This window comes from Eptatretus burgeri, chromosome 10 (genome assembly GCF_056783735.1).
Source record: "Eptatretus burgeri isolate ZD-2024b chromosome 10, Ebu_testis_v1, whole genome shotgun sequence".
In the NCBI taxonomy this organism is placed as follows: Eukaryota; Metazoa; Chordata; class Myxini; order Myxiniformes; family Myxinidae; genus Eptatretus; species Eptatretus burgeri.
The window spans coordinates 11,055,501-11,070,311 of record NC_140970.1 but is presented as its reverse complement, the minus strand read 5'-3'; the positions used below and the strand labels follow the sequence as shown (position 1 = coordinate 11,070,311).

General features: G+C 40.5%; 1 protein-coding gene across 6 annotated transcripts in view; it reads left to right on the top strand.

Moving 5' to 3' along the window:
- The window catches only part of MELK (maternal embryonic leucine zipper kinase), an 81,198-nt gene that overhangs the window by 12,241 nt on the left and 54,146 nt on the right, over window positions 1-14,811 (top strand). For 4 of the 6 annotated variants that reach the window (XM_085897050.1, XM_085897049.1, XM_085897052.1 and 1 more), the window contains 8 exons: window positions 1,235-1,351; window positions 1,452-1,595; window positions 1,855-1,923; window positions 2,867-2,959; window positions 3,140-3,238; window positions 3,613-3,681; window positions 11,748-11,846; window positions 12,019-12,105. In XM_085897050.1, coding sequence (XP_085753176.1) covers window positions 1,235-1,351; window positions 1,452-1,595; window positions 1,855-1,923; window positions 2,867-2,959; window positions 3,140-3,238; window positions 3,613-3,681; window positions 11,748-11,846; window positions 12,019-12,105 — 777 coding nt within the window. The remainder of the gene's footprint in view (window positions 1-1,234; window positions 1,352-1,451; window positions 1,596-1,854; window positions 1,924-2,866; window positions 2,960-3,139; window positions 3,239-3,612; window positions 3,682-11,747; window positions 11,847-12,018; window positions 12,106-14,811) is intronic. The other 2 variants (XM_085897053.1, XM_085897054.1) reach the window with 2 other exon arrangements.

Below are 14,811 nucleotides of genomic sequence, written 5' to 3'. Positions count from 1 at the left end.
TATGGGTCTCCTGCGCCTTTGCAACCTCTTTCATTGCAGCCTTCTTGGCTTCCTTATAACTTTCATGTGCTGCCTCTTCTTCCACCGTATCCTTTGCCTTTTGCCATTCCTTGAACTTCTTCCTCTTCTCTTCAATCGTCTTTCCAACTTCATCACCCCACCACCATGTTTCTGAGTGCCTCGGTGGTCCTTTTGTCCATCCACATACCTCACCAACGGCTCCCAATAGACTCTCTTTCATTGACATCCAACCACTTTCAAGCTCAACCACATCATCTTCAACCATACTCAGCCTCTCTCTTAATGCTTCCTTCACTGTCGCCTCTTTCAACCTCCACACCTTCATCCTCGGTTGGTACTTCACCCGCAAAATTCTCCGCGCACCTTTCACCCTTATATCGCAGACAACCAGGTGGTGCTGCGAAACAGTCTCCTCCCCTGGGATCACCTTTGTGTCCCGGAGGTTTCCCCTATCTCGCTGACGCACCATCAGGTAGTCAATGGTTGTCGTCAACCCACCTGACGTGTATGTAATAAGCTTATTATTCGCTTTCTGGAATTGAGTATTACAGAGCAACAAATCAGCTCCATCAGCAAACTCAAAGATCCTTTCACCTTCTCCATTTCTCACACCATATCCATAACCCCCATGGACTCCCTCAAAACCGTCTGGACTCCTTCCCACATGTCCATTCAAGTCTCCTCCAACCACAACAACTTCCTCATCTTTCACATTTTCCATCAACTTCTCCATCGCACACCAGAACATGTTCTTCTCTTCATCGCTTCGACCGACCTGCGGGGCATATCCCGAGATGACGTTCACCAAGAGATTTCCGATCACAATTCTCACCATCATCAACCTTTCACTCACTCTAGTCACACTCACTACACTGTCTACAAACTCCTCAGAAAACATGACACCAACAACCTGGGATAACAGTCGCCGGAGAAGGAGTTGTGGAATAGTACAGAAAACGTGTCAGATAGGATGACTGTTTAAGTATCAGTCTTTGATAGATGACGGAATACTTCACTGGAGGGTCCCACTATTTCTCTTGTTCCTCATCTTTCTTTTTCTGTCATGCTGGCTTGATTTTCTTTATGTACTGGGTCATTTCATGACATTTCAACCTATTTTTTTTTGTGTGTGTATGAGCTATGAAGGCCTTCCTTTCCTCCTCTTCCACCTGCTTATTGTGCGGCAACTGTAATCTTTCCATTCACCTTACAGGAGGACTTGCCGCGAGTCCAGACTGAGATTGCTGCCATGATGAACCTCAGTCACCAACACGTGTGCACGTTGTATCAGGTCATAGAAACACCAAAGAGGATATTCATGGTGCTTGAGGTGTGAAACTCAAGAGGGTTGTATGCACTGTATTCAGAACAATGTGCTTTGATGTTTTCACTTGCGTTGTTCGAAATAATTTTGCGATTGTGTTTCGCAGTATTGCCCTGGCGGTGAGCTCTTCGACTACATCGTCTCAAAGGACCGTTTGGAAGAGTGTGAGGCAAGGGTGTTTTTCCGCCAAATTGTCTCTGCTGTTGCGTATGTCCACGGGCAGGGATTCGCTCATCGAGACCTCAAACCAGTCAGTTTAATTTCTTTCTACGACCCTCAACACGCTGCTTCTCCCCTTTTCCTTCTACCACATCTGCATTTATCAACTTTAAACAGTGGCAGCACAAGCAAATGTCTCATGGCACATTATTTTTTTTTTTTTAATTAAATATTTTCTTAACATTTCTGTTTGTGAGATGAACAGGGTTGAGGAACACACCAGATTATGTCTCCTTTATTATTATTTCTATATATATTTTTTAATCTCTCCATTATTTTTATTCTGCTAGGAAAACCTTTTGATCGATGAAAACCACAACCTCAAGCTCATCGACTTTGGCCTTTGCGCCAAGCCCAAGGTATTGAATGGAGATTTGGCAAAATATAGCCCTGACCATTTACGACGACTTCACGATGAAAAGGAATAGTCTTTGCTGGTGCAGAAGACAGCATCAATGTTCATTGCCCATCTTTTGCAAATGCCGTCATGGCTTTTTTTCTTCTTTTTTTTTTTGGCATCAATTTGTTAAATTCTATTCTAGAATGTATGATTGCTGATTTTAATTAGTTCAAAATGTGTGGATATTACACTGTCCGCAACCATCAGGATTGTGTATTCGATGAGATATGAAAGGATACAGATTCGGACACAAACTGACAGCTCGGTGAGCATGCTGCAAGCCAAAAAAGTTAACCTGCCACACATATGGTGTTATAAGTTACAATTATTTATGTAACGTCGCATTTTCCCTCCGCCACCAAAGGTGGACAGCAGTTGTGTTTTCACCCCTTGCTGCCTGTCCGTTTGTCTGTGAGCAGGATATCTCAAAAAGTTATAGATAGATTTACATGAAACTTGGTGGATAGGTTGGGTGTGTGATAAAGACTAATTGATTCGATTTTGGTGAGGATCCAGATCCGGATCTGGATCGAACACTACAATTTCTCCATTGATTCTTCACGATTGAAAGACAGGGCCAAAAACGATATATCACATGATGTCTCAAAAAGTTATGAATGGGTTATGACCAAACTTGGTGGATGAGTTGGATAGGTAACAAGAACAAGCCTAGTCGATTTTGGTTCAGGTCTGGGTGCAGATCCATCCTATCGATGGGATACAAAATGTAAACTGTTCAGCACGGCGTCGGTATGTTCTCTACCGAGTGCCGTTTTTGTGTATTCCATGCTTTAGTTACCAGTCTAATTTTGCAATTTATTGTGCAGTGAATGCATCTTGATTGATTGGTTATTAATGGGGTTTTTTTTGTTTTTTTGACACGTGACTTTCTCACTTGACAGGGAGGGTTGGAGTGTCGTTTACAAACATGCTGCGGAAGTCCAGCCTACGCTGCCCCAGAGCTCATTCGAGGGAAGGCTTACATTGGCTCGGAGGTGAGGACTCTGTTTCTGATGAAAAAATTGTTTTCTCCATACTACACGTTTGTTTTTTTTACAAGTACATTGCTGATTGAATGTATGTTGTTTTTTTTGTTTTTTTTCCTTCCCTCCTAACTCCATGGCTCAAATTCCAATTAGTTTTATACGGTTCAGTGTATGTTGCTTGTTTTGCAGGCTGACTTGTGGAGCATGGGTGTTCTGCTGTACGCGCTCCTCTGTGGGTTTTTGCCTTTTGATGACGAGAACGTGATGGTTTTGTACAGGAAAATACAGGTGCCATCAGCCTGCCAAATGTGCTATCATAATACTGTAAAGAACGATTTTTGAAGCTCGTAGAATCGCACACCGAAGTAGGTTGCAGGCACAAGTAAAACGGGATGTTGCACAAACATGTTTTTTTCACGAGCGAATGATGTAACACGAACATGGTTTTTCAAAGCGAAAGGTTACCAATGAAATAAACGACACTTTATTACCATTGACTAAGGGTTCAGGGCAAATTATTTATATGCATTGGAAGTTGTTTTAATATTTATTTCATTATAAAGCTTTTGATCATAAAAGTATGCTTTCATTGATGCAGATGTATCAACAGAAGCTTGCGTGGCTCATCAAATTAATAATAAAATCAATGTTTGTACTTTCAGCGTGGAAAATACGAGCTTCCATCATGGCTGTCTTCGAGCAGCATTCAACTATTGAATCAGCTTCTGCAGGTATTCTTTCCTTTTCTTGCACAATCCATTTCAAACTCTTTGAGTTGACTCGAAAGCAATGATTTTCAAACTGATCTGTGTACCTGAGGTACTGCAACTAATCCATACAATGACGACGACTACTACTACCACTTCAATTGCCCCAATTATTCCCACCTCCTTTTGGGGTTGGTGGAAAGTAGTTTTTGGCCCAAGGCTCTTACGAACTGGCTCGCCAGCCACCTCTGACGTTTGACTAAAGGTGGCAGGAATTTGTTCAGGGTGCTGGCAATAACTCACCTGCTCTTTGGAAAAGACACAGGGAGATCTTTAATGTCCATAAACTCATGCTAGGAGATGGGTCCCCATCTTGACATCCATCAGAGGGATGGCACACCCTGTAATGCAGCGGCCGTGAAGCACTAATCTGACGGTTAATGGTAATCAAACCTGGACTAGACGACTCTAAGGTAAGTGTGGAACAGTGATCGCCAGCGACGCCATCTTATGACATCCCTTTTATCTCCACAGTTAGCAGGGAAATTGAGGATAATTCCCCCCCCCCACCAAACCTCCTCACCCCGCAATGCACTCCGATGGGGTTTGTGCATTTTTTACCCCGCGCAAGCAAAGCAAATAGCACGGTTAAGCAATTGGTTCATGTCCATCTGTCTGTCTGTCTGTCCATCTTATCAGTTTATGATTGAGGAACAACTTATTTAAATTTAATGTTTTATTTTGAACACAAATTGGAACATGAATAGGAAGATGAGTCTTTCATTTTAACCTACTTTGCTTCAGAATTCATCCCAATTGCAAATATGCAGAGAGGGGTAAGATAATATTTTTACTCTGCCTGCCTGCCTGCCTGGCAGTCAAACAAGATTGAAAATAGTTCCAACCAGGAAACTTTCTCTCTTTAAGCATGTCAAAATTGAGGCATGCAGAACACTTAAAGACTGTGGAAAACAAATCACCTTCCAAATACATCCAAGAATATCCAGTTTTGCAGGATTACAATTTAAACAAGCAAAAAAAAAGCCATAAAATGTCATAGCCCCCATTGTTTTACTAATTCTGCTGATCGGAGTTGAAGGGCGAGCCCATATTAATGTACAACTAAAATGGCCACCACTCTACCAGTCGGCCATCTTTGATCAGATGACAAAACAAAGGTGTATGCCATCGTGTACTGTGTGCTTGTGCCAAGTTTGAACAAAATCAGACCATGCATTTTGGAGAAATGGTTGGGGACACATTTAAGTAACAAAATGGCCACCAGTCAGCCATATTGGATCTGATCTCGAAAGAAATTGACTTGCTTATGTAAGCTATGATTCTTTATCTTTGTGCCAAGTTTGAACAAGATCGGTAAATGCTTGTCCGAGAAATGGTTGAGGACGTTTCAACATCGGGTTTTTTACAACTAAAATGGCCGTTGGTCGGCCATCTTGAATCTGATCTCGAAAAAAAATGGCTTGCCTATGTAAGCCATCGTTCATTATCTGTGTAGCAAGTTTGAACAACATTGGTAAATACAAGTCCGAGAAATGGTTGAGGATGTCTTCGACAGTTTTGTTTTTGTTGTTTTTTTTTTTTTACAGCTAAAATGGCCACCAGTCGGCCATCTTTGATCGCATCACAAAAAAAAAATGACTCACATTTGTATACCATCATGCGTTGTCATTGTGCCAAGTACGAATAAAATCGGTCCATACATGTCCGAGCTATGGTTGTGGTCGCACGCAGGCACACAAAAATAGAGACCAAATCCATAAGTACCCGCTTCGTACTAAGTCCGAGGACTAATAAAGGTGCAATGGGGTGGTGTATAAAGGTCGTGTTCGGGACTGCTTCTGGACTACTTCAATAACACTAAAGTTCTGATTTTTTTTATTTTATTTTATTTTATTTTTTTTTTAATCGTTGTCAAAATCATTATTTTATTGAAATGGAAGTAACACTGTGCGGGGTATCCTGTTTTATGAACTTTCTAATGGTGTAGTTGCTTATGTTTTATTTTTATTTTTATTTTTTATTAAAGCTCTTCTAGATTTCTTGCCTTGGTATTTTAAATTTTTGCTACGAGGAGTGATCAGAATATTCCACAATCAAACGGAAGACTAAATACGGCATCGGAGTCATCAGAAGGAGCCCGAATAAGTAAAGAGCAAAGATGGAGTCATCAGGAGGAACCAAGATAGGATTCAGGTTTCAGCCGCTACTCCACAACCCTCAAACCCATCCAGGTGCAGCCAAGTGAGACTTACAGAAAAATTTCTGCAAGAATTCACTTCTCCTTGACAGATAGATAAAGAAAGAGAAATAGAGTAAAAGAGACACAAGAATAAGAATGAATATGAAAAATTGTGAAATAGTAGAAAGAAATGTGAAAGGAGCAAAGAACAAAGATATCAGGAAGAATCCAGATTGATAGATTTCGGCAGTTACTCCAAGTGAGGTTAATCCCCCCCCCAAAAAACCAGCATCTTCACTTTTAGGTCATCTCTACCGAGATGACCTAATAAAGCCAGACCTAATGTCTGTACGTCCGTCAATTTTTCTTTCCGATCTTGATGGAACTTAGTATGTGGGTAGAGGTCGATGAGTGTTGCACAACGATACAACTTTTGTCCGGGTTCAAGGTCAGGGACGAGGTCACGTAAGTTATAAAAATCGCCATTTTCAAAACCTATCTAGTCTGCCATTCTACAAGATATTCGGCAACTGTTTCTTGATTATGATAGTAAAAAATATTATCTTGTATCTAACCGGACAGATTTTTGAATTTCCTTCCTGTTTGATCGTCACGTGATCTGGAAGATGGCCAAAAACGCCGATGCGATTCGCAAAGAAGGAATGAAGGAGAAATGAAATATAAATATAAAACACATTTTTAGCCTTTTATATTTATACATTTTCCGCCGAAGGTGAAAAATTTTCAAAACCCGAAATATAAATGTCGGCATTTATTTTCAAAATATAATTTCGTGCGCGCGCGCCAAAATGCCGAGTCATCTTTAACCAAACTGCGCAGTAGAACTGCGCAGTCGTCTGGTCATGGCATCTGAGCAGTGGCCAGCGTGGTTCAGATTGACTGGTTTCTGGGGCAAAGGTGATTGTTAAGAAGTATGTCGGTGGTATAAATTTGAGTAACTGTAATGGTGATTTAATCACGCAACATCTTGACAACGAATATTCTGGCCGAACGATTTCATCAATTCAGTGCATCAGCAGGGATAATTTGCAGGCTCCTCTCGATCGTGCCGATATCTAACATAATCACCGGCGGACATAGGGCTGCAGGCTGTGGGGCGAGGCCACGGATCCCAGATGAGGGGATAAGTGATAAATTATGCTACATGCTTCGGGCTTTCTGATTAATGTATCAATGAGTACATTCCATAATTAATGAATTTGGCATACAAAATGTTTTTTCATACCTGACATGTTACTTTGTGCAGTGTCACGAAACTTCTGTGGAATTAATAATTATAATTAATGAATTTTCTATCTCTAACGATTTTTCAAACCTCAATATCTATAAATACTTGACCAATTTTCATTCTGAAAGTTGCATTATAATCTACAGGATTATCATAATCTCCGAGAGCTGAGCATATTTTTTCGTTTTTTTTTTTTTTTCTACAACCGGAAGTGAAATGTCCCCAGAGAGTGGACGGACCGGAATACCACGTATAGCACTTACTGGTGATTCTGATGTGTTAATCCGGGTACTAAATGAACAATACATATTTATTAATTATGTCATTCGTTGTATTATCCTAGTGTATCTCTGTGAACTATTTCAATCTAAACGGTTAGTTTGGACTGTTTCGCGGTTACCTGAACTGAACATTGAGAACTTGTGGTATTATAGAGATGACCGTCACCCCCACACTGGGGTCATTTTTCAATATACAGTACTATGATGATGGATGACATGTCGTTTTCAACTATGTCGATTGGTTCAATTGCCGATGGATGCGACTGTGGGCAGTAAAGGCCCTGTCACACCTTGACGTTTTAGCCAGCGTATGGCAAGGTCTCAAAATATATGTAAAATGCTGGCGTACGCTGAACTATTGATGTTTTTAAAAAAGTTTTGGGCGTATAATAACGTGTTGGACATATGCATAACGTATTAGTAACGTACACAGAACGTTTTAATCACATCGATAACTTATACCAACGAATGCTGAGCGTGTTGTCGGCGTTCACAACCTATGCCCAACGATAGTCTAACTTATGCATAGCGCGGCAGCGCATCGCCGACGGATCACATGGTGTGTAGGCTATTCATAGGCTGCGGCTCGACGATTCAAATCGTAACCGCACGAGACATCGAAGTGTGAAGCCACTGTCATCCCTTGACGTTTTAGCCAGCGTATGCCGACGTATGAAAAATTTGCCAAACCAAGCTGGCACACGTTGAATACGTTATGGGTAAGTTTTGTATACGTTGAGAGCACGCTGGCATACGTCGAAATTTTTGAGCATGTTGAAAAATTCTCGACGTACTCTGCGTATGACACACGTTCCACATACGCTGGCCATAAGTTCTAGCCACGTTACGCGATCGTTTACGCACGTTACTTGTACGTTACTCATAAGTCGAAACGTGTCGAGGTAATGGTTAGCGTCAGTGTTCCAGACTCCGTTTTTTTTTTTCTTCTTTTTCGGTATAACTGTGATGTTGACACTTCAATTTCTAGTGCGGTTATGATTTAAATCGTTGAGCGGCAGCCTATTAATTCTATTATATTATAACCGCACTAGAAATCGAAGTGTCAACATCACCGTCATACCGAAGAAGAAGAAAAAAAAAAAAAAACGGAGTCTGGAACACTGACGCTAACCATTACCTTGACGTGTTTCGACTTATGAGTAACTTACAAGTAACGTGTGTCAACGATCGTGTAATGTGCCTACAACACGTTACTCATAGGTTAGAATTAAGTTTCGGGTACGCTAACCATTACCTTGACGTGTTTTGACTTATGAGTAACTTACAAGTAACGTGTGTCGACGTGTCAACTTTATCGCGTAACGTGCCTACAACTTTATCGCGTAACGTGCCTACAACATAACGTTCTGCGTTATGCGGAATGTGTGAGTCATACGCTGGCATACATCGAAAAATTTAAAGCATGGAAAATTTGTTTAACAGCTCGGCATACTACGACGTATGCCAGCATGCTCTTAATGTATACAAACTTACCCATAACGTATTCGATGTGTGCCAGCGTTTTAGCCAAATTTTTCATACGTCAGGCATACGCTGGTTAAATCGTCAAGGTGTGACAGGGCCCTTAGACCAGCTTTGTTTGCACAAGGTCGGTCGCAGATACCACAACGGAAACCGGTTTCCGCTGCCTTGGATGGATCCTTCCGCCGCAGTCGCTTTTGCACAATCTCATGCTCTCGAACTTTCTCAAACCTTTGCACCCCGGTGTGTACTCTTCCCCTCCACTGCAAATGATTCTTGGCAAGTTCTTCCCATGATGACTCGGGGATATCACACTTCCTCCTTGTATCGGCCAACATGTCCTTGAAACGTTTCCTTGGTTTACCCAACTTTCTGGACCCATTTATTAGCTCACCATAAAAGATTGACTTGGGTAAACACAAGTCATTCATTCTGACTAAATGACCAGACCATTGCAGATGACTCTTTCGGATGATGCTTTCGATGCTACAGCACTTAGTTTTTGCCAAAATTTCGAGATTCAAAACTTTTTCTTCCCGATTCGTTAGATATCCGTTATTGTCGGCTTTTCCGTGTGTGTGTGTGTGTGTGTGTGTGTGTGTGTGTGTGTGTGTGTGTGTGTGTGTGTGTGTGTGTGTGTGTGTGTGTGTGTGTGTGTGTCTGCAACGCAAGGCTCCACAGCACAAACCAGCAAACCGATTTCGATGAAACTTGGCGAACAGGTGCCGTATGGGCTGGGAGTGTGTGCGTTTGAGTTTCGTTGCTAAGCAACCATCCGTTGCTATGCAGCGGCCGAAAAACTGCGTTTTAAGAACCCAAACAATAACTGACGTAGTGCGGCTTCTATGATAGGTAGAGCGACCGGACCAACTCCTGCCTATTCCTTGCATCCCCATCTAGTTATCGCAACAGCATAATGTTCCTATATCTCTCATAGTTTCCAAATGACAGCCCTCCGAATGCGGAAAGGTGGTGAACCAGGGAATATGTTAAGTGACCTTGACCTCGGAAACCGTCGACTGCGGAATGTTCAAATTCGGTGTATGGATAGAGTTTAATAACTACTACAAAATTGAACCGCAGCATTTTTCAGATTCGATCACCAAGGGTGTCGGGGCTGAAATACGCAACATTCAAAAAAAATACTTTTTCTCGACCTACGTTCACTATTTTCAATACTTGTCCTACAGTTTTGAATGTGGAGAAATGAGACTTCGGAATTAAACACTTCGAGATATTTAGAAAATTTTACTCGAGCCGATTTTTGATTTAGGTTTTATTTTTCAAATGGTAGTCCTGTGAGGAGTGCCAGTTGGCAAAATACACATTAGGAAAAATCTTGCCAGGCAGAGGAACAATTCTATGTGAACCAATACGTCTTGGCATTGAATCTTCGTCGGTGGATCGGTCAGAATGAAAAGCATCGTATCCAGCGCTTCGATCCTAGCGGATCCCTCGTCGCCTACCGGCTTGTCAGGATGTTTCTCAAGCATCTTTGCTGAAAAGCTTCAAGCTCTCGGATGTGTCTACTGTATACCGTCTTATCTTCCACTGCTTATCTTATGTCTTATCCACGTCTCCGCTCCATATAGCAGTGTGCTAATAACTAATGCCCGATAGACTGCTATTTTGGAAGCAAGTTTAATGTCATGGCTATTCCAAACCCATTCTCTGAGCCTGCCAAAAGAAGAGCTGGCTTTGGAGATTCTGCTGACAGTTAAAAATATACTGTATAATTATAAATATACAAATTTCCTTTGATTATACTTGTACAGCAATACCCCGGTTTGCATGAAGATCATGTTCCAGAGCCTTTCACACAATCGCAATTCTGCACAGAACGGGACGTACAGCACGTGTCAATGAGGATAAGTGGACCGGAGGTGCTAATTCCAGGATAGACTCTCAATTTCTAGGGGTAGATGCGCTATCTCCGGGGACATAATCATGATGTCTATAAACTGTAATAACCTGAAAACATTAATGCACACTATTAATTGATATTAGTAGTTGGTACTCCATCGACCTTAACACTTTCAATTTCAGCTCCATGATGATGCTTTTTCTTGGCACTTTGGCCAATTTTGAGTGCTAGAACTAGTTGAACATTTTGGTGGCATAAGCACAGGAGAACAAGCTCTTGATTCATTTCAAAAATGTGGAGTCAATATGGCGTCACACAGAGCGGGAAGACAACAATATTACATATGTAATGCGTGCGCTGTCTGGTTGAGGGAAGACGTGCTCAGAGATGCACTCTGATTGGCTACCTGTGGTGTCAACACTACCTCCACTCACATTTATGATCGATGCGGTGCATTTAAAGTTGTAAACTTTTGCCTCACTTGATGGATTGAATTTTTTTTTGTTATCTCTAAGGTAATTAAATAGTGAATATGTTTTATTTGTGCTAAAGGGAATCTGCACGAAGCAAGGTCGCACATTTCGGGGAATTACCGTACATTGAAAATTACAGAAGTTAATGTTTTTGGGACTATTGTGAGTTACAAGGTGACGGCAACTTGTGAACATTCCATGTATCTCTCCTGTTCCTTAGCCTTATTTGTTCCTGGCCAGTTTTATCATCATCTATTCCTACCATCTTTCAGCTCTCAACCTTTCCGACACTTGTTCCCTCTCCAGGTTGTCAGCGTATCTCTCTTGGCCCCAAGTGCCCAATCACCTCTGGGGTATCAACACCTCTATTCGTGTCCCACTTACACATCGCTTCACTGTGTCTTTTTCTATGATTTACCCCCAACACTCTCCTCTCCCTGGTCCTCTTTCCTGCCTCTTGGTCTCTTTTCTGTACTTTCCACAATTATCCACACTGAGGTCAACATTCTTATCTTTCTCCCATTTTGTTTTACCGAAACAGGTGGAGCCAAAGCAGCGGATTTCCATCAAAGAATTGCTTGTCCACCCATGGCTGACTCAGGAATATGGTTGTGATGTCGAGTGTCACAGCAGGTTCACGGTAGGTGGTGACTGGATTTTTTGTTGTTGTTGTTGTTGTTGCTGGGGGGGGGTGTATATTAATGTTTCACTTTCACTTTGAAAGCAACTGTTTATATTTCTCTCTTACCTCGCAATTCCCCACACACCCTGCTGCCACCCTCCACAATTTTCTGACACTCTCCTAACTTTAGCTGCACCACTTGGATCACCAGTGTATAGCCGAGTTGACCACGTGGTTTGGCGGTAATCACAAAACCATGTCGTGCCTTGTCTCTGAGGTAAGAATGATAACTCTTGGTGGCAGCTGGATTTATGTTCCGTGCATTGCACTTAACTGCCATTGTGCTTCTCTGTAGCTTAAGCACCTTTCAGACTCCGAAATGAAAAGTTAATCCATACGAGTTAATCTGCAATATTTCTGATTTAAATAAAGCTGATCAATTTGTCAAAAGTGGATTGAAAATAAATCCAAAAAATTTTTTGAAACGTTTCTCCAATAGGGTACTATTTATTTATTTTTTTTCCTCCAATTTATTTACACTAGCCTATAAGACTCATCGCTTTGCTGATGGGAATACCAATCTCTGCTGCAATGGCTAATATGTGTTGAATTTTTGAGGTCACGTGCCTCCTCCCTTCCGTGAACATCGATCTCTCTACTCACTGGATAGGAGGGGAAGCTCATTTTTTTTGAAGCCATTTGTCCACCATCTTTGCTCTCCCAAAATAAATGAATGGGACTGGTGGTAATGAAGGTGAATGTCACTTACCGATGAAATGTGATTCCTCTTCTCCTTTGATCACTACTGTCGTTTTTACAACCGTCAGCAGCACCCGATTACATTCCACAAATACTATAGCGATGCTCTTTAAAACCCAGGAATGGACAAAAATCAAGTCAGGAGTAATTTTTGCAGGAAATGTGCACCTTGAAGCAAGTATTTGTATTGCCGCAAATGGGATTTTCTGTGTTGTGAGAGAAGGAATATGGCGGATGGAGTGCTTCCGGTGGCTTCAAGACCGCCTGACCAATTAATGTCCGGCACCCTATCCAGTTAGTATGGAGATCAGTGTCCGTGAAGCACCGTGTCACATCGGTCCGCCGCCCCTCAGCCCTCACGTACGGAGAATCCAAAGCAGAGAGGAATTCTGCCATTTTTGCATACGCAGTCAATAGATAGTGTCGTATTTTGAACGACAGGGTTGAAGAGAAAATAAATACAAATTAATTTCGCCCTTTAAATATCGTGTGAACAAATTATTGAAATATCAGCTGCTTTTTTTTTGTTCGTATAATTTTTCTCACCGGTGTTGCAAGTCGAGCGATCTGCTTTGTGGTACTTTAAAAGGTGGTGTATAATCAGAAATGCTGTTTGATCGGGCGATTTTATATTACTGTCCTTTGAATAAAATGGAAATGTTGGAAGAAAAAAATATATAATTGATTATAGCAAGCGTTTTCTGAATCTTACCGATGTGAGAAACGGGATTGAATGAGTCACCATTATTATATGTGAAGAAGATTGAGGAGGAAGAGTTTTTGTTTTCATGTAAATGAGAATGTTTTAGTTTCGTGGAGATTGGGACTCATTGTTGTGGATTAAATATCTCTGTAGGGAGAGGGATAAGTGGTTATGTTTACTTCCCGTTAGTGGTTTCATTGAAATCCATTAATCCGTTAACAAAAAAGGATTCCAACAAGATCCTGCCCTCCCCTGCAGGGAGAACCAGTGTCGCAAGTTGTCGTTTGGGCTTGTAGCAAGATATTATGGACACATTTTGGACACGGGGGACCAATAAATGAAAGTCATTGTATGATTAAGTTTTGCATATCATTCGTTAGCCAACATCATGGGGATTCAGGATCTATTTGTGCAGAGCTTAATTCTTCCTCTTTCTATTGCTCTGACTGTCAAAGTTGGTTATCAATTATATATCTGTATCAAGGAACCACTCATATCATTCTAAAATTGGTCTGATGGCTTAGATCTGTATTATACACTAATTGGAAACCACATATATGGAGAATATTTGGTTTACCTGATATTTGACCTTGAGCAAAGAGGTCAAGGTCTATCACATTAACAAATTGATCAGTGTTCATTCAGGTCATAAATATATATATATATATATATATATATATATATATATATATATATATATATATATATACACATAAACTTAACCATAGAAATACATGCTGTGATGAACCAAACTAACATCTTCGGATTAAAAGTGCAGGTTTCTTTAAAACGTTACGTACTTCCTAACGACCTTTGATGTTCTGTATACTGAACAAAAGTGGCCTTTGGTATTGATTTTTATATCATAGGGCCATCTTGGTAAACTTATTCTATGGTTATAAAATCAAGCTTATAGCTACCAGTAATTTTGTAGCAGCTTGGTGAATGTAATTTGTTACGTACTTCCAAACATTTTTGACCCAATCATGGAAGTGAACCTAAAAACTGGTATGTAGTAATGATCCATGTTGAAACTTGCCATTTTAAATCATCACTTTATGCAGAAGTCAATTGCTATTTAAGATGTTCTATCAGATGCATTTCAAATTTCTGGAATAAGATTTTGTAAGCTTCACTATGATTGGGGGAAATTTTGCAAAATCTGAGATTTTACACATTTGAAGGTGCCAAGATATGCAGAAGGTCATAAGAAATGTACTGTTTTGAGGAATTGTTCTATTCTTATATATGTGTATATATATATATATATATATATATATATATATATATATATATATATATATATATATATATATATATATATATATAATATATCAAACAAAAAATGCATGTAACCCATTTCTAAAAAATGAGCTATAAAAATGGAAAAAATAGCCTGTGTTTGTATAAAAAAAACATGCTTTGTAAGCAACTATATCCATAGGACCCGTAGCAAAGTATACATTTTCTGAAAGCACAGACACTTGGGCATTATATAACATTAAGATTGTTTATCTTATT